The following is a 27,351-nucleotide window of genomic DNA, read 5'->3' as shown; positions in this document are numbered from 1 at the left end:
AAAATGCCAAAGATTACTGTCAGTTAGTAATTCTTAAGACTTGGGTAAATGGACTGACGAAATACCAATCATTCATGATGTTACAAAACTACACACCAATACGCTCAAAATTATTGAAAGGAATCATGTGAAATTACACCAAGATGTAGGAATAATTATACGTTCTAGAGCCACACCACATGTTAGTCTTAGCTACCATATCCCATCTGTGCATTCACAACCACATATGCTATTTCAAGATCAGCGAAAAAACTCCAACACAAAATACACACGGTAACTAAACAGGGTATGACCCATATATTACTGTAAAGAAATCAAGCAGCCAAATGATTAATATATTTTAGCTTATGTGAAGTTAGAAATTTCATGCAAAAATTTCAGTTACTTTGTAACCAAGCTTTTGCAGTTAAATGTGAAAAATAATTTATAAGAACATGAACACAGGTATTATATGAACACAGCAATAAGAGGATTTAGGTCAAAATAAACACATCAAAAAAAGTTTTGCATCACCCCAGTTCCCAGAACTCCTGAAGAAAGACATTGACTGTGGATATTGTACCACAGACACAGTCCCTTTGACTGTTCAGAGATGTCACTAAACCCGTCCAAAAAATGTAAACAACCATACATGAGCAGCCTGTATAGACAGAGGGGGTCCGACAGCCAATCAGTTCCAGTCATTCCACCAGGAAGGAGGTATACGGCTCGTGTTGTTACTTTGTGCTATGAAGGGCTATCAACAATGGAAGTGTCCAGGCATCTCGGAGTGAACCAAAGTGATGTTGTTCGGACATGGAGGAGATACAGACAGGCAGGAACTGTCGACGACATGTCTCGTTCAGGCCACCCAAGGGCTACTGCTGCAGTGGATGACCGCTACCTACGGGTTATGGCTTGCAGGAACCCTGACAGCAACACCACCATGTTGAATAATGCTTTTTGTGCAGCCACAGGACGTTGCGTTACAACTCAAATTGTGCGCAACAAATTGCAAGATGCAAAATTTCACTCCCAACGTAGATGGCGAGGTCCATCTTTGCAACCACGACACCATGCAGTGCGGTACAGATGGGCCCTACAACATGCCAAATGGACTGCTCAGGACTCGCATCACATTCTCTTCACCGATGAGTGTCGCATATGCTTTCAACCAGACAATAATCGTTGACATATTTGGAGGCTAAAGATCAGGCTGAATGCCTTAGACACACTGTCCAGCAAGTGCAGCAAGGTGGAGGATCCCTAATGTTTTGGGGATGGTGTTATATGGGGCCGACGTACAGCGCTGGTGGTCACGGAAGGCGACATAATGGCTGTAAGATTCGTGAATGCCATCCTTCGATCGATAATGCAACCATATCGGCAGAATATTTGAGAGGCATTCGTCTTAATGAGAGGCATTCGTCTTAATGAATGACAATTCGTGCCCCCATCGTACACATCTTGTGAATGACTTCATTCAGGATAACGACATCGCTCAAGTACAGTGGTCAGCAAATTCTCCAGACATGAACCCTATCGAACATGTCTGGGATTGATTGAAAAGAGCTGTTTATGGACAACATGACCCACCAACCACTCTGAGGGATCTATGCCAAATCGCCATTGAGGAGTGGGACAATCTTGACCAACAGTGCTTGTGGATAGTATGCCACAACGAATACAGGCCTGCATCAATGCAAGACGACATGTTACTGGATATTAGAGGTATCTGTGTGTACAGCAATCTGGACCACCAACTCTGAAGGTCTCGATATATGGCGGTACAACATGCAATGTATGGTTTTCACGAGCAATAAAAGGGGGCGGAAATAATGTTTATGTTGATCTCTATTCCAATTTTCTGTACAGGTTCTGGAACTCTCAGAACCGATGTGATGCATTTTTTAAAATTTATTTGATGTGATTATAAGTAATATTATGAACTTATAAACCAACCTTCTCAACAGGCAAGTAGTGAATTCAATTTAGGTGCAAGTTTTCTTATGCAAAATGCACACAGACAAACCAACCACATAACTTGTTAGGATGATCACTTTTTTAACAAAAACATTTGTACTTATTAAAACATGCATTTTAGTGCTAATAATTTTGAAGTGGTCAATATTTTACAAGTAAAAACAATAAAACTATAACTAGGCTTCAGCTTTGAAATTTTAAATATTAGTAAAAGCATCATCATGGCTACCTGAATACTAGTAGTAATAGTGAATGGTGAATTAGCTTTATGTACTTTATCTTCGATGTTTTCCAGATATTCTTGATGAGCTTCATCTATATCATCCTCATCACTTGATAAAATTTCTGAAAACAAAAAAATGCCATGAATGAAATATATAAAACAGGGAATGCACCGCAACATTTCTGTGTTTGTTGCATTTGGAATCTACATGAATCTCACTTATGTGCTTTCATACGCCCTGTGCTCACATTTAAAGGATTGTGACACCCCTAATTTCTGAAACACATTAAATGAGAGCTAATCAAAAACACTGAAACCAACTTTTATTGAAGGGTATGTGAATGGAGCCTGCAACATGTTGTGTCTCCATGCAAGTCAGGGACCTCCTCAGTAAGAGAGAGTGCAATGCCATGTACACAATGAAGGAAATAGCAAAGAAGCTACACAACAATGTGGTACAAAAAGAAGAATTAAGTTCGCAGAATGTAACTCAAGAGATGATAAATGGTAACATCAAAATTGGCAATGAAAAATGTTAAAATCTGCCATCAAATAAAGTGGAGGCACTAACAGCATATACTACATAGTTTCCATTGCAGATGTCTGGAATTCAATTTTGCAACAAAACTTGTGTACGACTCTTGCATTGGATTTCAAATGGTCATCGACAAACATATGTTATATTATGTGTGTGGAGAGTATGTAATCTTCTGTGGTAGAAATACACATAAAGAGTGAGTACCTACTGAATGGTGCTTTGAAACTTGGTCTTACTTTGTGGAAGAAATTTCTGAGAATGTACATCTGAAAGGCAGCACTGTATGGAATTAACTCAGGGCCTTAGGAAAATCTAGGAAGAAAAGCCAGATGTGGACTGGCAAACACACACACACACACACACACACACACACACACACACACACACAGAGAGAGAGAGAGAGAGAGAGAGAGAGAGAGAGAGAGAGAGAGAGAGAGAGAGAGAGAGAGAGAGAGAGGGGGGGGGGGAGAGGGAGGGGGGGGGGGGGGGGGGAAGAGAGAGAGAGAGAGAGAGAGAGAGAGAGAGAGAGAGAGAGAGTGTTACAATTGGGGGCAACTCTACTTTCTCTCAATTTTCATGGGTAGGAGGTATGTGAGGAATACATGATTATCATCTTATAGTACAACACTGTGTGTGATCTATAATACTTTTGGTATTTATTCAACAAGACATGATAATCTACTCTATAGCAATTCATACAAATATAATAAGAACACTATAAAAGTAAATTTCTTGGTACAGCACAGAATATGAACAGTTTTTCCTGTGTATCCTCTAAAAAACACAAATTTCAACTCAAAAGGTTGCAACATCAGACACTGAAATTGTTAGGGAGGAACAATTTACCACATAGGAATTATTTATTCACATATGAAGAAGGTATCTACACACCTACAGAGCCGCTGTAAACGAACAACAACTTCTCAGTAGTAGCAAGAGGAAGGGATCATACATAGCAGATTAAATGACATCCATTCCATCTCTTCAGTTACTCATTCAGGTATGATTCTTTTGTTTATATTCTATTAGAATACTTTCTAGTAATTTTCACACTTTTGGACACATTATCACAAGATTTTCAGATGACATTACTATCCTCACTGGAACTTAGAAAGAACTGCAGGATGTGCTGAATAAAATTAACAGTCTATTAAGCACAGAATATGAACTTGAGAGTAAGTCGGAGTAGACAAAAGTGATGAGTAGCAGAAATGAAATTAGTGATAAAATTAACATCACAATTGGAGAATGAAGTAGATGAAGTGAAGAAACTCTGCTACCTCTGAAGCAAGATAACATATGATAGACAAGGACAACATAAAAGAGCTGACACACACAGGCAAAGAGGGCATTCCTGGCCAAAAGAAGTCTCCTAGTATGAAACATTGGTCTTAATTTGTGGAAGAAATTTCTGAGAATGAACATCTGAAAGGCAGCACTGTATGGAATTGACTCAGGGCCTTAGGAAAAGCTAGGAAGAAAAGCATCTAAGCACTTGAGACGCAATGCTGTAGAAGAATGCTGAAAATTAGGTGGACTGGTAAGAATTAAGGTGGTTATCTGCAGATTCAGGGTGAATAGAAATATGTGGAGAACGTTCTCAAGAACAATGGTTAGCATGACAGAAGATGTGCTTGTATCAGGGAATAATTTTCATCATGATAGAGGGACCTGTAGAGAGTAAAAACTGTAGGGGAAGACCAACACTGAAAAATATCCAACAACTAATGGAGGTGTAAGTGCTACTAGTTAGTGGAAGAGGATGAAACAGGAGGGGATGGAGGCGGTGGAAACCATTCTGATTTTTGATTGATACTCTTCAGCTTTAAAAAATGGACCTGTAACAGACTGACTGCGTAGTTTAAAGATCAAGTCCCGTGACTCACGTGCAAGAGGTTGAGGGTTCGTACCTTGTCAGATTCTTTGAAATATATATTTTTTAAAATCTTCATTGAAATGACTAATCATTATTTTTATTCAACTGATTGGGTTAGACTTATATTTAATATATATTCTTTTGTCACATCATTTTAAATTTCTTCAAATGACTCATTTCTTCTTCCAACTGTGCTTTCTCCACTTGGAAACTTTGTGCAAGCGATTTTAATTATTTTTATGTATTAACTTCGGTTTAATGCTTTCTGTTTCAACATCCCACATTTTTTCCCATGTTACTGACATCATTATTTCCATTCCTCATTTTCATTCACTTCATGTACAATCACTTCTTTTGTTGAAATCGTCGTCTGCTTTACTTGACCAAAGTGAAATAATTATTGGAGATTTGAATGTTTTTATGATGTTAACCACCCAAAAAATGTACATCTTGTAACGAAAAACAAAAACTGTACATCTTGAAACAAAAAATATAACAAAAAAGACATTTTTGACAATTGCACAGTCAATGTAAACAGATTATTTTTCTTTCATTTTTTAACCAATACATTGGCTTTTTACATTGTTTAAATATTACAATAAATAAATAAAAATAATTAAATTCACATGCACAGAGATCAAGTGGAAAAAGCATGGCAGGAAGGAAAAAAGGACAGCAAATTGAAGAAATTAATATGTTTATTAAAATAACATAAATAAATAGAAATAGACATTTAACCCAGTTAGTTGAATAAAGGTAAGGATTAAAATCTTTTTGATAAAGATTTGAAAAGTTTCAAAACACCTGATGAGATTCAAACCCACAACCATTACAATGCAGAAACAGTCAATTAAATTTCCCTTTTATAAAGCTAAAGAGCTGCATGAGAAATTTTGAAACACTCTCTGTCTATTACTTGGAAACAAGTGCCCACCACACTCAATGGTAGCAGAGTTTGATACCTGGGACCTTAACCTATATCACTGTATAGATGACCTTAACCTATATCACTGTATAGATGATTTCAAGAAGTCAATCCCACTGCTGAGGATCTCTCCTTTTAAGCAATGTATGAGGTTTTTGTGACACTGGACAAACTGGAGATCTTCAAATTATGCCACAAATTGAGTGAAGCCTCCAAATAAAATGGAAAATATTGTGGGAAATCCCTAATTAAAAATGTATCTGAAATTGAACAACTCTTCCTCCGCAATACAGAAATGATGCTGAATTGTGGCAACTGATTTCACAAATAAACATCAGTTCATACACACATGGACAGGAAAATTTTGGATAAATGATAACACAAAGTTGGTGGCTTTTAGCAAAATAAAGCAAAATTGGTGATTTTTAAGAAAAACTGCATTAAAAATAGATAACAAGCCTGAGGATGACAGTTCACAAATATTCGTAAATGATAGTTATTGAATGATGTAGAAATCTCTTTTGCCTTCCGGCTGAGGGTCACATATTCCTGTAATCTTAAAATCACAATTCATTTCCTGCATAACCAGCTATGAAATGACGTCAAAAATAGCACCGAACATGGGGTGGGGTGCAAGAAAAGGGGCAACTCAAAATCTGTCAAAAATTTACATCGAATATTGCAAAAAAATAACACCCAACTTGGCAAAATTAACTCATAATTTTTTGGGGGGGTGGGGGTGCAGATGGAAAGTGAAAAAACCATCACCAACATTTTAGAAAATTAACACTGAAAAATGAAAAATATAATACCAAAATCAGCAAAAAACATAGAAAAGTTCGCAGATAAAAAATCACTAAAATTGACAAAAAGAACAGAAATTGCAAAAAATAACACCAGATTTGGCATAAATATAACACCAAATCTAAAAGAAGATAAAAAGTAACACCGAAATGACCAGAAAATAATACCGAAATGGCCAGAAAATAACACTGAATGTGGTCATAAAATAAAACGACTTTCCTGCCCCTGCATACACATAATTGTATCAAAGGAAAATTCAATTGATAAAACTAAAATTACGAGACAATTGCTGGCCATTGCTTTTCTCAAGGAAGTGATATTTATAGCACTGCTGACAGAAAAAAAAAAAGGCATATTACCAAGCTTTCAGAACTAATAGTTCCTTCATTCCACACAGCTCTCTGATCAAGGAACTATTAATTCCACAAGCTAGGTAGTGTATCCCTTTTTATATTACACATTTTGCCTCTTTAAGGTAATAAATGGAAATAAATTTTGTCTAACAACTTATGAATTCATATAAATATAAATAAAGTGGAGTATATTGTCTCATAAATTATCAATTCATATAAATAAATTGTAGTCTAAATAAGTGGTTCATTCAAACTTAAGATGGTAAACAATTACTGAAAAAGACATAATATTTCAATGTAATGAAAAGGAAAATGTTCATGTTAGCACAAAAAGTAATCACCTTGATCAATGTCAGTTTCATCCTCTTCATCTTCTGCTTCCTCTTCACCTTCTTGAGCCTTTGCTGGAACATGGGATGTTTCATTAAACACACAAGCAAAAGTTATGTTTCAAACCTCATTATCTCTCAAGTAGACATTATTGCTTCGTATTACACTAAATATGTGTTTCAGTGTGTGTTTAAAATCCGATACTTTTTTGTTTTTTGCACTTCACAATGTGATTGTGAGTAAGGAGCACATTCAGCCCACAGTAACATTTTCCAGTTTTTTTCTTTAATCATAATTGTGCATCCTGTACATTCCAAACTTCACGTTTTTAATCAATATCACATTGGCAGATAAGCATGCCATCTGCCATATGACGAAACATCTTCCTTGGGGGTAATAGAACAATATGCACACAGCATTACGCAGACTACTTAGACGGAACGTCCAATTAATATTAGCAGCTCTGGTTTCAAATGCTGAGTTTAGCATCTATGAAACCACTGTGGTGATCATATGCCATCCACTTAACATAACTGCAAAGACTGGAGCGGCAGCTGCAGGCGTGAATTCTATACAAACTCTAATGCCAAGGAGCTCAGTTACTAAAAAGGTGATTGAACTAAGATAACAATAGTCACTGATCTGTTGACAACAGAAATTTGCAATTACTTGTTTTTCCACTTCCATCAATGGTCCCAACGGTAAAGAGATCAGACCTAGCTGCTCAACTCTCTAATCAGAATACGCATTCAGGCAAAGTTTTCATTCCCCACGTCAGAACCTGATTTTTCTACACTGCAAACCAAAATGTAGCTCTCTCAGCAACAAATATTTTTATGTACAAGAAAACGTACATTTACAGACAAAGAAAACACAATCATGCCTATCATCATCGGCTAACATGCTACCATCATCCTGAGGATCTTGGAAACTCCAACCAAAGGTAACCTTCAACACAACCACAACCACCACCAGTGGTAAGTAGTCAAACACAGAAAAGGAAGAAATATTATGAAAGTTGCATGTTTTGTCAACTTTGTTTAAATTGTAGAGCAGCACACCTCAGGCAGACATGGCGTTCACAGGAAATCGCTTGTAGTCTCATTATGAAAAAAAAGGTTGCAGTTTATTTAATAACTTGCCTGATCAAGATAAGATAGAGACTGAGCAGTAATGTGGGACCAGCACACTACATCGTTGCTACTCCTGGCGCGAAAGTCAACACGCCATGCTGCCTGGTGCTCGCTAATCTACCCAGAGGCACAATGTGGGACTGGTCGCCAAGAGCAGCACCGCACATGTTGACAAATGTATTAGCACCAGGCTAATTCTCCAAACTACAACTCATATTAAAAGCTGATGCAGCAGCTCAGATACATACTTTATTGCTTCCACTGCTTACTGTCATTCTACCGTACTATGCTATGGTAGTTTGATTGGCTATAACTTTGTTACACTGTTAGTCTGCCCTCTAATATGACTATTATGCTCGTGAATGTTTAGTACTGCACTTGTACTTTTCCAAATATAACTGTTTATTGTTTTACAATATTGAGAGTCAAAACATAATTGGCACCGAAGTCGATCCGACCAGTGTTTGCCGTTAGTGGTTGTCTCAGTAACATTTGCACTGCAACAGCAGACAATGATTCAGACAGCCTCAGCCATGGAGGCATTTACTGCATCAGATCCTGCAGTATCAACTCTAGAGGCAAATGTGCCAGCAGGCTTTGCTCACAAAGCAGCTATCCAAGTGGCAATCCACTTAACCATGACTGTTTCTGCCTTCTGAGGATGGGACACTTATGGACAGCGATTACATCAGCATTTCACCGCCTTTCAGGTGAGTGATACTACTGTCTTTGGCAAAGCTGCATACTTATCACTTATTATGCAAATGCTCTGAAGTCAAATTCTACCAATTCCACAAACAGCCAAGCCGAACCTACCACGCCTGTGGCCGGAACTGCAATGGTAATGCAGGAAATGTTGCTTCACAATTTCTAAAACTAAAAACTGACATACTTATGTTATGACCTGTGATCCAATTATTAGAGCAGCACCCCAATAACAAAGTCAGGCAGAGCACCTAGCAATTTGACAATTCTATTCTGAAAGAAGTGGTTAACCTCAGTCATTCAAAGTTGAGCAAGCAGCAGGCCAACATTCAGACACTTAGGCTGATGGGGGCAGCAGTAACTACAGTACCAGGTAGTCGTTATGGCAGATCAGATGAGGTTGTTGCAGCAGCAGCAGTTCAGCATTGACAATGGTGAGCAGCGTCTAAGCACCAGAGGACGACATGCATTGTGTCTTGACTCAGGAACTGGTGTGCATTCCCATCTTGCACGAACTGTTTTTTCAAACATTCTTGTTATGACTGCCCGGATGGACCGTCACAATGCAGTAGACATGGGTATCTCATTAAATGTATGCAACACATGCACCTTCCATAATCTCTTCGATACGAGCAACCAATAGATATTAACTCAGTGATTTCAGATGTTCAAGCTATAGATGCAGCACCAAGCAAACTTTTCGTAACTCAGCAACAAGCAAATTCCGTAATTGGTATATAAGGGAGCAGCAGCCTCCGCCCTAAATTACCACACTTATTTTCAGCTAGATGCACTGCCCTTAACTCCTACATCAGGCTGGCTCGTCAGCTACAGCAAACAACATATCCCAAATAAAATATCAATTCATAGTGGATAGATATACACAAACATGTTGCAGGTTTACTGATTGGGCATCAATCAGCAAACAGAGCAACAATGTGCAACACAACAAGCTTCATCTAAACACTATTTTTCACAATGCAACACCCACACAGCCGCAGGAACAAATCGATTTGGATTTTGAAGGCCCCTTTTTAGACACCAGGCAACGGCCTTGCCGCAGTGGATACACCAGTTCCCATGAGATCACCGAAGTTAAGCGCTGTCGGGCGTGGCCGGCACTTGGGTGGGTGACCATCCAGCCACCATGCGCTGTTGCCATTTTTTGGGGTGCACTCAGCCTCGTGATGCCAATTGAGGAGCTACTCAACCGAACAGTAGCGGCTCCGGTCAAAGAAAACCATCATAACGACTGGGAGAGTGGTGTGCTGACCACATGCCCCTTCTATCCGCACCCTCAACTGAGGATGACACGGCGGTCGGATGGTCCCGATGGGCCACTTGTGGCCTGAAGATGGAGTGTTTTTTAGACACCAACTGGCTGTGTCTCATTGATGCATATTCAAAATCCACTTACATCACAAACGGCTACTCTACGAACACAGAGACTACAGTAAAGGCACTCTCAATAATCTTCCAAATTGAAGGCCTCCCACACACATTTGTAACAGAAAATGGATCTCACTTCCGAACCTCAAGGTTTGAAAATATTTGTCAGCTGAGTGATGTCCAGCATATCAAATCTCTGCTGTTCCACCCTAAGTCACACTGTAAAGCAGGGTGGCTAATATGCACATTAATGTCAAACAAAAAATACAGTGAATAATTTCCTGTAGAAGAATCTTTGACATTTCTTCTCAGTTCCTACAGGGCCACACCATTCGAGGACAAGAGTCTGACAGAGCTGCCACATAGCTGCATCCCTGCACCCTGCTGATTGTCCTCCTGAAGCATGACCTGTACTGCTCTCGCCAAGCCTCTAGCTGCAGACACATGCAGCTTTGGACAACACGAAAAATGGATCCCAGCTGTCATTACTGAGAAGAAAGGTCACTGAGTCTTCACATTGGATGAAGGCAACAGAATGGTTGCCCATCATCAGAATCGGCTCCACCTCCATAGCATCAGCTGGTGGCTGCCTCCACTTGCTACAACCCATATCTTACACTGTTCTGATTTTCCAATTTCTTCATTGGAATGCCAGTCACAGCTCTTCTTACCTGACCCCCAACATCTTTGTCTTTCACCACAATCTGCAACTCACTCCCAGCTGAAAACTTGTCAGTCCTGTTACTGAACTCTGCCGCAGGTCTACCAGCTGTAGTGCCTCTAGCTGCAGTCCGCTTCATCATTCAACGAAGCCACTGGCCCCACCGATGTTGCCACTACGTAAGTCCCTACAGGTCCATTGCTACAAGTGGCAACCACACTCTCTTGAGCCCGATGTGGACACGGTGCCCGCACCGGCTCCACCGACTTTCACCCAGCCACTGCCCGGGTCACAATGTGGCCGTCACCATTCCGGCCAATTCTGGTCTTAGGCACCAGCATCTGCACACAGTGAGCTCGTCACCTCACCGAGTCAGTCTGCCAACATGGTTATCTTGTACCTGTCAGAGTCCCCCCCCCACCAATCTCCTGACATTCCGCATGGCGCGAGGCCATGCTTCACTGGACAGCTTCCTGCCTCCGTAAGAGGGAAGGACTCCTGTAACCCACTGGGTTACTGCACTTTTTGGCTGGCATTTCCAAGGCATTACCCAGCTGTAGATACCACTGAATCTTCCAGCCACAACTAGACCATAGTTGCTTTACACCTCAGCGATCACAATCTGCGCAACATACGACACTACTGCTCCCACTGATGAAGAGCTCAGCATGGCACAGTGTGCTGAGCCTTGTCAATCCAGCCGGATGCACATTATGTGGCCAGCCTCCAAGAGTGGCACCAGAGACATCAACATGAGTGTACAGTCTCAGGTGCGTGTCCTGGTGCCATGCTAGTGCCACTGCTAATTCTGTGAATTATGGCTCCCATCGAAAGCCAACACAGCAGCTCATAAACAAACTTCATCGCTCAAACTGTTTACAGTCATTCTATTGTACTGCACTTTTATACTCTGATTTGCCATTAATTTGGTTATGCTGTTGTTTGTTACTTAACTATTACACTTATGAACATTTTGTACTGTACTTGAGCTGTTCCAACTACAGTTGTTTATCGTTGTGCAGTGTTATGTTGTATTGAGAGCACCTTGAACAAGCTTATATTGAACAAATTAATCACTGCATTCAACAATGACTTAACCACAAAATTATGCAAATTGCTTCAGTAATATTATATATGAGTCTAGCTTGAGAGTTCTGTCCTGACTATGTTCATAGATCTGACATGGATAAATTCTTACTGGGTATGTTATACAGAAGTTTTGTCACAGTCTCTCTCTATTTGCTTTCTCACCTTGATCAATTACTGAAAATAAGACTCAAAAATCTCAAAAACTTCACTGCTCGTCAGTCGTTCACTTTTGTACAACTTATTGCAAGAACATTATATCATAACTATTCATCTTACAATGTAGAACCCTTTCTACGCATCATGATCATAATTTAACATTTGACACTTAGGAAAGCACAACACATTAATAATACAGTACACGCAGTACAAAAAAATTGATAAGCAATTGGGCAATAGTTGTATTTTTCTGTTTTTTTTTTTCCTTTCTTTTTTCCTGCATGAAAACTTAATAATTGGACCTGCATATATGTATTACATTTTGAAACACCATACCACAGACAAAGCTTTTCTTGTGTTTTGAACTCACCAACATATGCTCTCCTCAGCCCATCAAATAGAAGAATAAGTGAAGGAATTATCTGTGATGCACATTCATTTGGTAATGCTACAGAACGAGCAGCACCTGTCGTGCTCAATAGAGTGCACAATCCCAGAACACACAGCTTCCGGTCATGTAATCTGCAGAAGCAAAAGAAAAGTGTGTTATAATATGTGGGGTACAGGCAAGCTAGAGCAAAGAGAGGTTATCACGACGTATTGAAGATGCACTTTAAATTCCTCATTCGAATAAGACATACATATTTTCAGCATGCCCTACACACATTGTGTATAAAAGCAGACAACTTCAACATCCATCTACATCTATTACTTATAAGACCCCCCACCGCAACTTTTCACTTAATTTAATAGGCAATACTTATCTATTTAATATTATACAAACAAATAAGAAAATTTACCCTAAAAAGCAATCTGTATCGTGTATCCACTGCTTCACAAAGTGGGATGTAATTGATTCAGTTGGTGAAACGACCATTTGAAGTTTCTCCAAAGTTTCAAAAAGAAGTTGTGGATTGTAGTACAGTGCTGCTATCACAACTTGCAAACACATAGTTCGTAATTCAGATGTTTTAACTTCACGAGTCAGCCGCTGAAGCACAAGCTCTACAAAGGATGGTATGCACTGGAGGAAAACAGATAAATAAATTAGTGAAAATAATATTTTTCCATAAGAAATGATTTAAAAATACTACTGCAAGATAGGTAGCAATTCTGTGCGTTTATTCAAAAGAGCACAACTGCTACCTTCATAAATACTCTACATACAAAAAAATAAATTTCAGTTACCAATATTTTTTAAGTCACACATTAAATAAAATTGTGCCCAGCTGGTATTCCTGTGACAGAACTGGTAAATTTCAATTTCAAGGTGGAAATAAAGCACCTACAAAATTTAATACTAATTGCTGTGAGTTGTTATGAACACAAATCTGATCAGAAAAAAAGGTTGTGCTGAAAGAAATTATCAAATAATAAAATATGTGTATCATATTTATCAGTAACATATATTTCTAAACAAGACCTGCAGCTTGTTCATGTGGCTTTGTATATAAGTTTATCCACAAATCACATACAGTGGATGACACAAAACAATTTAGTACATCTATGTCCAATCACATCATTCTCATGGTGCTGTTTTTGATATATGTTATGGATATGGAAATATGGTGAGATTGTATAGGTACAGTGATTACAAATGAACTGCCTTGTTCACCTGACTGCACTTCCACGTCAACTCAGCATACAATGTGTTTACATTGAAATCTAACAGATACTGCCACTTTTTGTTTTCCTCTCATAATTAGTATGAGCCCACTTTAAAAGCGGAAATTGTTTTGTTTTACCAGAAATCAATCGTGCGAACTACATACGTGGAAGCATTTCTACATTAAAAATCTATAACTATTTTATAACTCTCTCTTTAAATGTAGAAGTATACACTCTTTCCTCCAGAAGAAAAAAGTGAGCAGACAATTAATAAGAATGAAAAATTCAAATGAATTCAGACACTGAATACATAAACACCTTCAATGTTTAACAGAAATTCTGATAACAAGAACAATAACCAAAAGGTGCAAGGTAGAAAAGAAGTCAATGCATACCTGATCTATGCGTCCTTTGCACTGCAGAATGATAACTTCAAGCAATTTTGCTGCATGGCATTCAGGATCCTCTCCTGAATCACCTGTCAGAACCTAGAGTCAATGCACACATCAATATCTCATAAACACAGGAAGCAATCTACATGAAAATACGCTAAGTTTCTAAAAGCCTTTTTGTAATTGCAGTGACATATGCAAGATTTTCTAAAGGCACATACAGCAGTGCTATGTCGTCAAATATGAAACATTGAAATTCTGCCCCAAAATGCGAAATTACTTAATCGATGCTATTTCAGAGCAGAATGTATCCAGATGAACTATTTTATCGTAGACAGTTTGAAATAGCTTTATTTTCTGCATATAAATATTGAAAACTTAACCGATTTTCAGTTACTGGTATCGTACATCACCTGGTAAAGCCCAGTTTGGAAAGATAAACTGCCTAAGAACCAGTTTGGAAAATAAAAAGTGTATGAATGCAACGCTGCACCAATGCACTCAGTGATCTGATGCCATGATAAACGTGGGTGGTTGAATGGTCAATTTAAAATACACACTGTGTAATGCAATGCAGTACTCAACTGTGGGACCCAAGATTTCCAAAGAAACATCTATGCTTGTTTGTTAGCTAAAGCTGAAAAAATGGTATAATGCAGACACTTAAGGTGGAAATTTAGGTGCAGATATTTTGAACTGTGGTTGCATTGAATATCACTAGAGGTCGGGCCTGAACTATGTCATTAACAATACCCTGCTTGCCTTTGGCCTATGGCTTTGTTTGTTCTCACATAGGTTGCATGAAAAAAAAAAAAAAGGAGAGAGAGAGAGAGAGAGAGAGATACGAATTTCGCAAAAACTAGATCCTACACTTTCCGGTCCCTACTCATAGATATCCCAATGGCTCTCTGAGTAGGCTATGGCTTATGCCTAATAACTGATGACTCCTGCTCAAACTACGTACTCTCAGATAGAAAAGAAAGCGTCGACTATTGTATATGCTATGAAGAAATTCCATCTTTTTCTCTACAGTACCAAATTCTACCTGGTCACCAATCACGAATCATTGGTTTTCTTATTCAGTCCTACTGCATCATTACCAGATAAAGCATCACATCACATTCAATGTTAGGCTCTTTTCCTTTCGCATTACAACTACGAGATTCATTTCTGCCCTATGAATCAATGTGCAAATGCCGATGCTTTGTCTCGCCTGCTGGCTGGTCACGACCCAGGATCTGATCAGGAGGAATTGCTTTGTTTTGAAATTGATGTCGCGGCACAGCACAAAGTTGATGGTTTTCCTGCGACCAACACAGGGATCGCGAAGGACATAGCTTTGAATCTCGTTTTGCTGAAGGTTGTAACATTCGTACAACATGGTTGGCCAGACTCACCACCTTCTTGTGTCTCTGATCCCCTCCATAATTGTCACATCTTTTGACATATTCTCTTTTTTGGCTAGTGTTCTGCTTTTAGACACGGACCATGCTGCCCCTTGGATAGTGATCTCAGTGCTTCATTCAAAGGTTCTCCGTACATTACATGCAAATCATTGGGGTGTATCACGCACAAAAGTGTTGGCCCGTTGACATGTTTTGGCCCAGTTTGGACAGTGATGGTACATGCCCCGTTGCCTCCTGTTCACACTGTGTGATGCACCAAGCAGCTCCCCGGGCTTCACTGTCTTCTTGGTCGCCACCATTGCATAAATAGGACTGTATGCAAGTGGATTTTGTTGGCCCCTTTCTCAACGCATATTGGCCGTTGGTCACTGACACATATTCTAGTTTCCTGTACATCGTTCATTGAATTTCCACATCCATAACTGCCACCATCTAAAACTTTTCACTCTAAGGCTTGCCCATGATGTTAGTGTCCAATAATTGTCCACAATTTTCGTCGCAAGAGTTTTTGGCATTTTGCGATTTCTGTGGTATCCATCACATCCTTGTCCCACCATTCCATTCACAATCTAACGGTGAGGCGGAATGCCTAGTGCAAATGTTCAAAAGTCAGATTAAAAAGTACATGCTGCCTTAGATCAGTTGCTCTCCTTGTATTGTCTCAAGTCATTTGGCGAGGAGGCTGGTGGAGCTACTCCATGAGCGCCAGTCAACGACACTGCTACACCTCATCAGCATTTCCGATGTTGCCATATGGTTTGACATGGGAAGTCCATGCCCGAAGCACTTCAGACTGTACGCTCCCACTGCAGCATACCAGCTTAGCAAGAGCCCAACAGATGAGTAGGACAGCAAGGGCCTCTCAAGAGTCTGATCTCCCTAAGAGAGAAGGAATGCAGTGATGTGTGTGCGTACTTTCAAAAGGCCATGCGTGCTGCAGTGCTGTCATCCACAGAGGGGCCTCGGGTAGGTGTGTGTGTGTGTGTGTGTGTGTGTGTGTGTGTGTGTGTGTGTGTGTGTGTGTGTGTGTGTGAGAGAGAGAGAGAGAGAGAGAGAGAGAGAGAGAGAGACTGTCAGGGCCCACCATGGGCCCCAGTCTACTTTAGACTAGCTGAGCTACACTCAGCCTCAGTTCTCTATATGTCTTGCTGCAGAATCTTTCTTACATACTGTGTTCCAGATGTTAATGGTACCGTGAAATAAAGTTGCGTTCAGTCTATTTGTCGTGTTGCACTTATATCTAATTACAACAGCAATCAATGACAAGAAATGAAGAGGCTATTTCTGAAACTTCTTATTAGTATTTTAAGTATTCATGTCCTCGAAAATCGAGATTGCATTAACACTTTGCATGCAGCCGATTACGGCGATTGCAAGAATGGGAATAGGCAGTGGATGTAATGTTACATCATGCCAGTTACGACAATTTTCTGAGGTGCTGAAAGTATATTTATAGCTCCCACAAATGTACGAAGTCTGCAAACACCATAAATCCTACTGTGACCCCTAGAGGGCAGTACTGACATCACTGGAAAAATCAAGGTTTCTGAAGCCTCTGTTATTGTTGCTTGCTTTGTAGGTGTTTGCTGGCATTCAAATTGTTTTATGAGTTTTATGTGCAGTGAAGAGGAAGAATGTTTGGTGGAAATGATTTACAAAGTCCTTGCCAAGTCTGTAGATGATGAAAACTAATTACTTGACGATGACTCAAATTACATGTCATCTGCAAATAGTGGTGAGACTATAGACTGTTTTAAGAGTTGAGTTCCGGCATATGTTCATCATATTTTCATGGATTGTGTTGTTACTAATTAATGAAAAGTTGCTCCAGTTTCTTTTTTAGAACTTGATTAAGTTCACATGACCATTTTCAGCCTCTGTATTAGACCATAATCAGGTGTATCAAAATGCAAAATATTGATACAATCGCAAGTTAACTGTGTGTGTCATAATTATAAAAACCGTAAAAGCCAGTATTTAAAAACTGTTAATATGGTTTAGGTTAGAAAGAGTTTTCTGATGTGTTTCACAATTACACTGAATGTTTTTCAGATAAAACAGAAATAGTAAGTTATCAAACAGTAAAAAAGTCAAATAGATTTAAGAAACATTTTGCACCCAATGACAACGAGAAAAATGGGCATGTTATAAAAATGAAAAATATGAAAACTTAATTCAGTATAGTCCCGTTAACACAAACTCGCTTAAGATGAACTCATGGATAAAGGGGAAAAAAAATTAATAATATTGATCCCAGCAGGAATACATTACTTCTTATGGGAAGTTTTATCGGTTAACATAAATTTCAGGTAATGCAAATTACGAGCTCTTTTTCAGTCCCTAGCGTAATTAAATTTCATTGTAACACAAACTTCGAAAGTTACAATTTTTCAAGAGTTAATTTTTTTCCAAAATGATTGCAAGGAAAAAAAGCTAACTACCCATTGCGGACACATTTTTAACGTACTGTACATCAGCGGCCATGATTATCACCTCAATAAGTAGCATGTACAGTACATTTAAATAAATTCAGTAACATTTAGAAAAATTGGCAAAGAGGAAACAGACAGCTTTTATTATACAGGTAAAGCTTAAGATTCTAGATGAAGTGGACCACGGTACAAAGAAAACAGCAACTGTAGAGCAACTGGGAATTCCCAAATCTACATTATCTACGATAATTGAGAGAGAGAAAAACCATCAATGCTGCTGTATCAGGTTCAAGAAACAAGTCTAAACGACTTTGTAGCGCTAAGTATGAAGACACTGCGACATTACGGCTAGAAATGGTTCAATCACGTATGTGCATCCAACATACCTTTAAGTGCCAGAATGATTCAGTCAAAAACAAATGATACTGTCAAAAACACAGGCATTGAAGACTTCAGATGTTCTGCTGGTTGGCTGTATTGGCTCCAAAAGGGACATTCAATTTCATCTATACAAATTTGTGGTGAAGCAAATAAACCTGATAAAGAAAGTGCGAACAGTCGATTGCATGAATACGATCGAATGAGGGAAAAGTACACTTCATGTGATGTGTTCGATATGGCTGAAACTGGGCTTTTCTACAAATTTTTTCCAAGTTCCATCCTGAAGATAAAATGTGATAATTTGTACAGTGGAGCAGACAGCAAACAATGTGTAATTGCTGCCCTTGTATGTAATGCGAATGGCAGCAAGAAGTTTCGTCCTTGGGTCATTAATATACCCGAGAAAGTGTTGTTTTACAAACATAAATGTGGACACCTTACCTTGAATTTACTCTCATCATAAGCAAGGTCTAACTGACTACACATGACTTTACAAGTGCTTAATCCGAACAGTCAAATGGTTGCTCAAGACAGACATGTTCGTCTTCCAGTGGACATATGTACTGCCCATAACATACAGGATATGAATCTAAGCAACATAAAGATCCAGTTATTACCAAATTCAACAAGCTGCCTTCTTCCCTTGGAGCAAGGCATCACTTCTCTCATGAAGAGAGCTTATTGTAAGTGATTTGTAGATGCTGCAATTCGAGCTGCTGAAAACAATACTGCAACCTCAATTTGGAATCTGCTCGACAATAAAAGACATCGCAGCAGCCTGGCACTCTGTGTCGCTACATCATATATAGAAGTGCTTTAACAACAGGGTCTGGAAACGCAGAAACACTGAAGATATCCAATAGTTAGCCTATGCCACTTCACCTGATGAACCGACAGTTCTGCAAGACACTGAACCCTAGGATTGGCTTTTAGCAATTCATTAGTGCATGTGACAGTGTTGCTGTATATGCTTATGCAGAATCTGACATGCCAAAAGCTGTGACCAAGGTGCAAGGAGGGTCATTAGAAAGAAGTGAGGAGGAGGATACAAACAAAATTCCACCAACCTATCAGATGTTTACAGCCTTGGACAGTTCAGAACGATTTACTTCAACATCCCACATCACTGCTGGGTTCATTGTTGTGAAATAACAAGATATTTTTGTTCCCACGAATATCAGTGAACCAGGCTTGAATTTTTTCCAAAAAAGTAATGTAATTTGTGAGTACTTGCACTTTTACACTCACTTTATAGTGTTATAAGTCTTCAGTAATGCAAAGTGATTGATACTGTAATATATTACAAGATACTGTGAAATTTTTAATTTTGTCATATTAAAATTTCATAAATCTGAGGATGGCAGTTCACTAATAAACCAATAGTTATTGAATGTTAAAACTGCAGTTTGACTTCTTATCTCCCCCCATGCCTGAGGTCTATGTACAATCTTGAACTGATGGTTCACTTCCCGTACAACGAACTTTGTGACAACAAAAATATCACTGAAATTTGGTGTAAAAACACCAAATTTGGGAAATAAAAAACACAGAATTTGGCAAAACAACATCAGATCTGATTAAAATGCAACACTGAGTTTGGAAAATAAAATAAAAACCAAAGTTGGCATGGAAATGCCAAACCTGGCAAAAACAACACCACCTTTGATAGAAAACGACACCTAAGAGTGGTAAAACAAGACACCGAATTTAGGAAAAAAAATAACAAATTTGGCAAAAGTATTAACTAATCCGCAAAAAGTAACATTGTATCTGACACAAAATAATATCGATTTTGGTCATAAAACAAACAACTTTTTCTTGTCCTTAACTTTTGATGTGTTTCAGAATTACAACTGCACATTTTTAAAATAAAAGCTGAAGTAATTATTTGGAATTATTAAAAGTGTAAAATACTTGCAAGGTATGACCTTCAACAAGTGAAATTTGAATCATTAGGAACTACTGAGACTAGTACAGTTCGGACCCATCATCAACTGCTTAGAAAAGTTTGTAAACAAACAACTAGCTACAGCTGCGAACTTGCAGAAAATCTTTAAAGGACGTTGTCAATAACTAGGCAGTAGATATCAAATAAACTGGTGCTCCTTAAAATGCATTGCTCATTTAGTGCCTTTCCCTTTACTTTTTTCACGGGAGTACAAGTTTTTTCTCTTCATAAATATCCATAAAGTAGCTCGCTCTTCTTCATTGCATGAAGGATTACAGGATTGTTTTCAATACTGTGCCTTGTGACTATCTTGTGAAATGTGAACTGTGAATGTGGCTTTGTTATTTATGCTGTTTTCTTTTCAATTCCGTGTGTTCCTTATACCACATTTTAAAATTTCTTCCAGTTTGCCTAATGTAACTCACATAACAGGCAGGCAATGAATTTTATACATGCGATCGTTTTAGCGTATGTCACATGCAGTATTAATGTAATGTATCAACCTGTAGCTTCCCAGATGATTTTTTTTGCCACACACTGAGCACACACATTGCATCCAGCAATTTCAGTGAAACAATTCAGTTTTTTATGTAAAAGGTTTCACTTATATTGCACAATAAACATATGCAAATAAATTAAAAAGCTTATTTTTATGGGATGGGGGAATGCCTTTAAATAGGGAACTGCATAAAATGCAACAAAAGCAAAATACCCTGCACTCTAAATTTTACTTTTTGCTAATTTTTTGTTTGTTATATGTGTAGTAACAAAAATGCAAGAAACTAAAAAAATTACACTAGAACTTTTCAGGTTTTTAGATTCCTTTGGAGAAGTTATCTTTGGACTCATTGCAAATTTTTGTAGAGCATTCAAAGCATATTGGCTTCTTGCAATAAAGGCAAACACAAGGCACATTCCTTTTGTTTTCTGGGTTAAAGGTGAAGATGTTTTCAAGTTTTATAATCTTTCTACAATGACTTCTGCTCTTGATTAAACTACACCTAAAACATGGCAAATGGATGCATGATGTTTGCAGTGTACGTCAGTGTTGTTGACTCGCTTTTCCATCTGTGGTGTCACCTATGAGTTTACAAGCTCCTTCCAAAAGTTAAAGAAGCAGAGTCAATGCTGCCTGTGGAGGAGTTGTGAAGGACAAACAAATTCACCCCAATTATGTCCAACATGCAGAAAAACAATGCAACTGGCCACCACTGAGTACATCGCGCAGTTGAATACTTGCACACTTCTCATCTAGGGCATCAACACTACCTTTAGTGCGATTAGATTACGGAATTATTTTTGGCTTATCTGTATCACCAGCTTTACATTCATCATGATGCATAGCTGAAATTAGAATCACAACCCCACCCTTCTTTGGCACAAGTGAAACTTGTCTTAGATCATGCTTGAATGCATACATAGGAGAACCACCTTCCTTGCATCTTACAGGTAAGAAGTCTTTTGGAATTTCTATCTTTTTCCCTAACAAACCTATGTACATTGGTTCTCTTGATTTGAGACTTGTTGCTAACTTGACTGAGCTAAACTAGTTGTCTGCAGTAATATTGTGGTTAGTCTGTTCAGTTGGTTTAGGTAGATCACAACCTGAACTGGTATTTGGAACGGTTTTCCACTGAACTTATATTTTATCCATCTACATCAATTCCTGTGTAAACACATGCATTAAACAGATAAACATATAAACAGTGTAAGCATCAGTAAGACACTCTTTAAGACGTATTTGCCTGGTTTGTACATTTTGAATCTTCATTTACCACAAAATGATATAATATTTATAATAAGAAACTGAAATGTGTTATGCTATTTCTTAAGGCCAATGAGTCCTTTTACAGACACACCTTTATCTAAAAGTAAATATTAGAGAACAAAATTGTGGTGTTTTTAATGAGTACTGCAAAATTCTTAATTTTTTTGGCTCTGGTTCTTCCTCATATTTGAAGCCTATTTTTGAGATATAGAAAGTCTGTCTAGTTTCTTCTTATACCAAGATGCTAGCTTGATTTGCTGTCAATTTTACTTAATCGTACAGCTGATAAAATTTTAGCAAAGTCAAAAAATTACGTACCATTAAATGAACGCTGTACAAACTTAAATTTAAGAGCTCTTTTTCCTTATAAAAATCCATGATTTCACTTCTTATCCAAAGTATTTCATGTTTTCACTCTGTTAAGTGAGCTGCACTTGAGCTTTGTTTTATCCTAACTATGACTTAATTGGCAGTATGAAAAGGGAAGTTGCCACTCACCATATAGCGGAGTTGCTGAGTCGCCGTTAGGCATAACAAAAAGTGTGGCTCCAGTTGCCTGAGACTGCAGTCGTGTGTGTGTGTGTGTGTGTGTGTGTGTGTGTGTGTGTGTGTGTCTTGATGGTGAGTACAGCTTGTCTTGCTCAGTTAGGCTTTCTAATTATTAGTTTTCTGCTTCTGGATAATGCTAATTCCACAACTGCTGTTCAATTAATGAAAAGCCACTCCAGTTGCTGTTTTAGATCTTTAACAAGTTCATACAACCAATTTCTGGATTACCTATGGGATCTCCAGTGGCAAGGGCACAGGCAGATATTTTTGCCAATCACTTGGAAAACAAATTCTTCAGACATCGCCTTTGGGCTTGTACAGTGTACTGCAAACATTATGTTGACAACATTCTCATTTTACTCCGTGGCTCACAACAAGAAGTGATCATTTCGCAAATGTATAAGGGGCATTCAAATGAAACCCGTTCACTAGTAATGGTGACCATTTTACTAACTCAAAAATGCAGTTATACACAGTAAACATACTCAAAAATAGTCACCACAACTGTTTGCACATTTATCCCATTTTGACACTAGCCTGTCGATTCCATCCTTGAAGAAGCTAGTAGGCTGCCGTCTGATCCAGGCCTGGACCCAGTCTCACACTTCATCATCAGTTGTGAATTGATGCCCGCGAATAGCTTGTTTTAGAGGTCCAAATACGTGAAACTAACTTGGTGATAGGTCAGGTCTGTATGATCGATGTTCCAGCATTTCCCACCAGAACTGCTGCAATGTCGTCTTCAGCGCATTGACCGTGCGTAGGCGGGCATTATCATGCAGGAGGATAATGCCACTGGACAACATGCCTTGGTGTTTCAACTTGATGGCTTGTCTAAGGTTCTGTGAAGAGGCTTGATAACGCTGGTCATCATGACCTTACCAGAACTGGTTTGCATGGCCTTTGATTTCTTTGGAGGTGGTGAAACTGCATGTTTCCACTGCCTACTCTGACGCCTGCTTTCAATAAGCGACAGAAAGCTGTATTCCTCCACATGATAACATTGCAGTTGACTCAAAGACAGTGCCATTCACGTATTGCGCTGTTCGGCGGTCGGTTGGTAGGGAACGCACTATGCACAGATTTTTTAAAAGTTCAAGTGTTGATGCATTATGGACTGGGCGATGCCCATGCTAATACCCAGTAAACAACGCATCTTGTCCACAGTGATTCTGCGGTTGTCTAAGACTGAAACATTCACTTTCGCAACCATCTCCGGTGTGATGATGACACGACGAGCCTGTCCCGGATGAGCATCACCTTCCAGTGACTCGCAACCCTCAAAGTATCATTTGTGCCATTCCACAACACTTAGACTGTTCTCACCATACACAGCCTCCATCTGTCGATGAATTTCATAACCTCCAACTCCCTCCACTGCCAAAAATTGAATCACTCCTCCTGCTTACTCGCCTGCATGTACGGTAGTGGACGATAACTTGTGTGACCACCTTCTGTTTGGGATGAAACCACACTGACACTATGCAACACCACACAGTGCGCACACATCTGTCTCTCTACCAATAGATGGCTCCACCATACTCGCAGTTACGTGGTGCCACCTTACGTGTAAGGCAAAGGTAGCTGCACTGACAAAGTTTTTACAGTTGAGCACCAGCAGGACACACAGTAACAATTCCTTAGATCTTTTAATCACCATGAATGAAAACGGACAGGTTTTTGGCATTTATCATAAGCCTCAATCTTCCGTCATTATTCCAGCCATATCATACCATAATGCTCCTTATAAAAAGGCCTTCAGCAATGAACAGACTGCTCAGACTGCCATTACCAGCTACAAAATTTGCGTAGGAATTCGGCAGTGAAATTAGCTAGTCATCTGTTTAAATACTTTAGCACGTAGTCAATGATGCGCCAAGCTATGCTAGAGCCTAAAAAGCTTCTGATGGTTCAAATTTTTTTCAGTGGAGGTCATACCTTTATGCTCGACTGACACCTTGTTCATTGCAAGTGTTTAACAAATTTATTAATCCCAAATAATTCATTTCACCTTTTATTTAAAAATTATAGAATCATAATTTTGAAACATGCAGAATATAATTCTTAAACTAAAGTATGTTAACATTTTTTTATTGTATGTTTTTATAATTACAGCACATCCATTTTTCTCTGGATTTCACTGGGCTCTTTTAAATCCACTTGACCAGTACTGTTATCATTAGACATTGCTTTCAGACAGCAAAACGAAAATTATGTATTATTTCTGCACTTTCACTGTACAAACATAAGCGTTGTGTCTCATCTTCTACTACAAAAAACAAATCTATCTATATGCCCATCATATTATGTATTAACATTTGGCTGTTTCCAATACACTTGATAATGGCCTAATATGAAGGCCAAAATCAGTCATGCGAGTTTAATAAATTTCTAAAAATGCACCTGGAATGGCTTTTCATTAAATGAACAACAGCATCAGCATCATCCAGACATGGATAAACTAATAATTCTTATGAATCATTCCACAGCAGGTAGATCATGAAATGAGCCCGACCATATGACTGCTGTTAATGTAATGTTGGACTCTGCACCTGCCCTGTTTCAAGTTGTGGCACCGCACTATTAGGAATGAAATTTGATTATGTGCATTTGTGGTGTAAACTGGCTATAAAAGATATTTAAACAGAGAACTACACATTTCTACACACTAGTCATACCTTAAAAAAGGAAATAATACACGAGTGTTGAGGAAAAACTATCGATAAAAGGAGGCAGTTAAAACATCTTTCATGAAACAAATAATGGTGACAGATCTTTCACATTTTGTCTGAATAAAGACTATAAATGCAATGAACATCCCTTTCTCTGAGCACTAACCAGCAATTTGTTACATAAATTTATGTAAGTCATATAAAATGAGTGATACGTTAAGGCTATTCAATTCCTTGTCTTCTGTTAATAAAATTTCCAAAATTACTACTGTAAATTGTATCCAAATGCACATGCTATACGGATTTATAACCGTAGAATTACTTACAGCCTTGCACATGTTGTACATTGCAAGCACATAATTTTCATTGGAGAGGAAAGTAGCTGTGTCTACAGTTACGTAATTATGCAGAGCTGGCATCATATCAGTAAAGTAATCAAATCCATCCTTCTGGAAAACCTGAAAAGTACAATACAGCTTGTAAAAAGATAACCAACAATGTCTGTAGGCACCTTGCTACACGTAACATCCAAAAGCTAGTAACATTTTTATGGCAAATATAAAGATTTAAAAAACAGTCAAATCTTGTTTGTTGTAGTAGAAGTGAACAGTTCAAAAGAATTACATATTTCCAACTTCAATTTACCTTAAAGCTCACTGCGACCATAAATTTCAGAAGTACACTAAACAAATTCAATAGAATTACTCATCAGTAGAAAGAATAAATCTACAAGTCTCATCATTTGAGAGTTACTCTTCCAGAAGGTAATACTAACACTAGCAAGCAGAGATATGCAACTCCTAGGGGAGAGGGGGGCAGAGGGGGGAGAGGGGGGATTCAGTTGGACGTGTTACCAAGTCAAGAGGGAAATCTTACTTCTTGGTCAGACGGTGGGACTCCGTCAGGTGGTGGGTGACAGGAGAGGTAAGGCATGGGAGACAGGTTCAGAGGGTAATTTCGGTCTGTGATGGCCTTAGTGATACTCCTGGCATATTTTGAGGGGGACTGCTTGTCACTAACAATGCAAGAACCATAGATGGCTAGGCTGTATGGAAAGTACTTCGTGATATGGAATAGGTGGCAGTTGTCGAAGTGGAGGTTTTGCTGAAGGTGGGTAGGTTTCATATGGATGGAGGTACTGATGTAGTCATCACTGAGGTGGAGGTCGACACTGAGGAAGGTGGCTTTTTGGGTTGAGGAGGGCCAGGTGAAGCAAATGAGGGAGGCATCAAAGTTCTGGACAAATGTGGATAGGGTGTCCTGATCCTTGATCCAGATCAAGAAAATGTCATCAATGAATCTAAACCAGATGTGGGATTTGCGATTCTGGGTGGTTAGAAAGGATTCCATGAGACGGCCCAAGAATAAGTTGGCAGAGGATGGTGCTGTGTAGGTGTCAATTGCCATACTGTGTGTTTGTATGCGATGCCTTCAAAGCCAAAGTAATTGTGAGTGAGGATGTAGTTAGTAGTGACCAGGAAGGAGGTCGTAGGTCTGGAACCCACTGGGCATTGCAAAACAGAGTTCAATAGTGGCAAGGCCATGGACATTAGGGATATTAGTGGAAAGTGAAGAGGCATCAACAGTGACAAGCAGGATACTGTGTGATAAAGGAGTAAGGACCGTGGAGGTAATGGTTGGTGTCTTTAGATGAAAAATGTTGCGGGTAATTGGCTGAAGGTATTGGCCCACAAGAGCACATATTCTCTCAGTGGGGGCACAGTAACTGGTCAAAATGGGACATGCTGGGTCGTTGGGTTTATGAATTTTAGGAGGCATGTAGAAATGCAGGGCAAGGTAGGAGTAATGGGAGGGGGAGTCAGGAGACAGGTTCTGGGATAGGCCTAAGGATCTGAGGAGAGACTGAAGATCCTGTTGGATTTCTGGAATGGGGTCACTGTGGCAGGATTTGTAAGTGGACAAAGTTGGTGGAGTTCTTCCACCAGATAACCCCTGCAGTTCAAAACCACAGTGATGGAGCCTTTGTCAGCAGGTAGGATTATGAGGTCAGGTTCCATTTTTAAAAGTGGATTGCGGTTCTTTCTGTAGAT

General features: G+C 38.9%; 1 protein-coding gene and 1 pseudogene across 2 annotated transcripts in view; one reads left to right on the top strand and one right to left on the bottom strand.

Annotated features, from left to right (window-relative positions):
* The window catches only part of LOC126482360 (importin-7), a 176,881-nt gene that overhangs the window by 49,286 nt on the left and 100,244 nt on the right, over window positions 1–27,351 (bottom strand). Inside the window, exons 15-20 of one of the 2 annotated variants that reach the window (XM_050106440.1) lie at window positions 25,627–25,758; window positions 14,148–14,240; window positions 12,945–13,168; window positions 12,515–12,666; window positions 7,023–7,085; window positions 2,192–2,307 (exon numbers count right to left, since the gene is read on the bottom strand). In XM_050106440.1, coding sequence (XP_049962397.1) covers window positions 2,192–2,307; window positions 7,023–7,085; window positions 12,515–12,666; window positions 12,945–13,168; window positions 14,148–14,240; window positions 25,627–25,758 — 780 coding nt within the window. The remainder of the gene's footprint in view (window positions 1–2,191; window positions 2,308–7,022; window positions 7,086–12,514; window positions 12,667–12,944; window positions 13,169–14,147; window positions 14,241–25,626; window positions 25,759–27,351) is intronic. The other variant, XM_050106442.1, reaches the window with a different exon arrangement.
* On the top strand, window positions 9,894–10,010 carry LOC126482460 (5S ribosomal RNA; annotated as a pseudogene).

This window comes from Schistocerca serialis, chromosome 5 (assembly GCF_023864345.2).
Source record: "Schistocerca serialis cubense isolate TAMUIC-IGC-003099 chromosome 5, iqSchSeri2.2, whole genome shotgun sequence".
Classification (NCBI taxonomy): domain Eukaryota; kingdom Metazoa; phylum Arthropoda; class Insecta; order Orthoptera; family Acrididae; genus Schistocerca; species Schistocerca serialis.
Note: the sequence above shows the minus strand (reverse complement) of the source record. Positions and strands in the feature narration are given on the sequence as shown.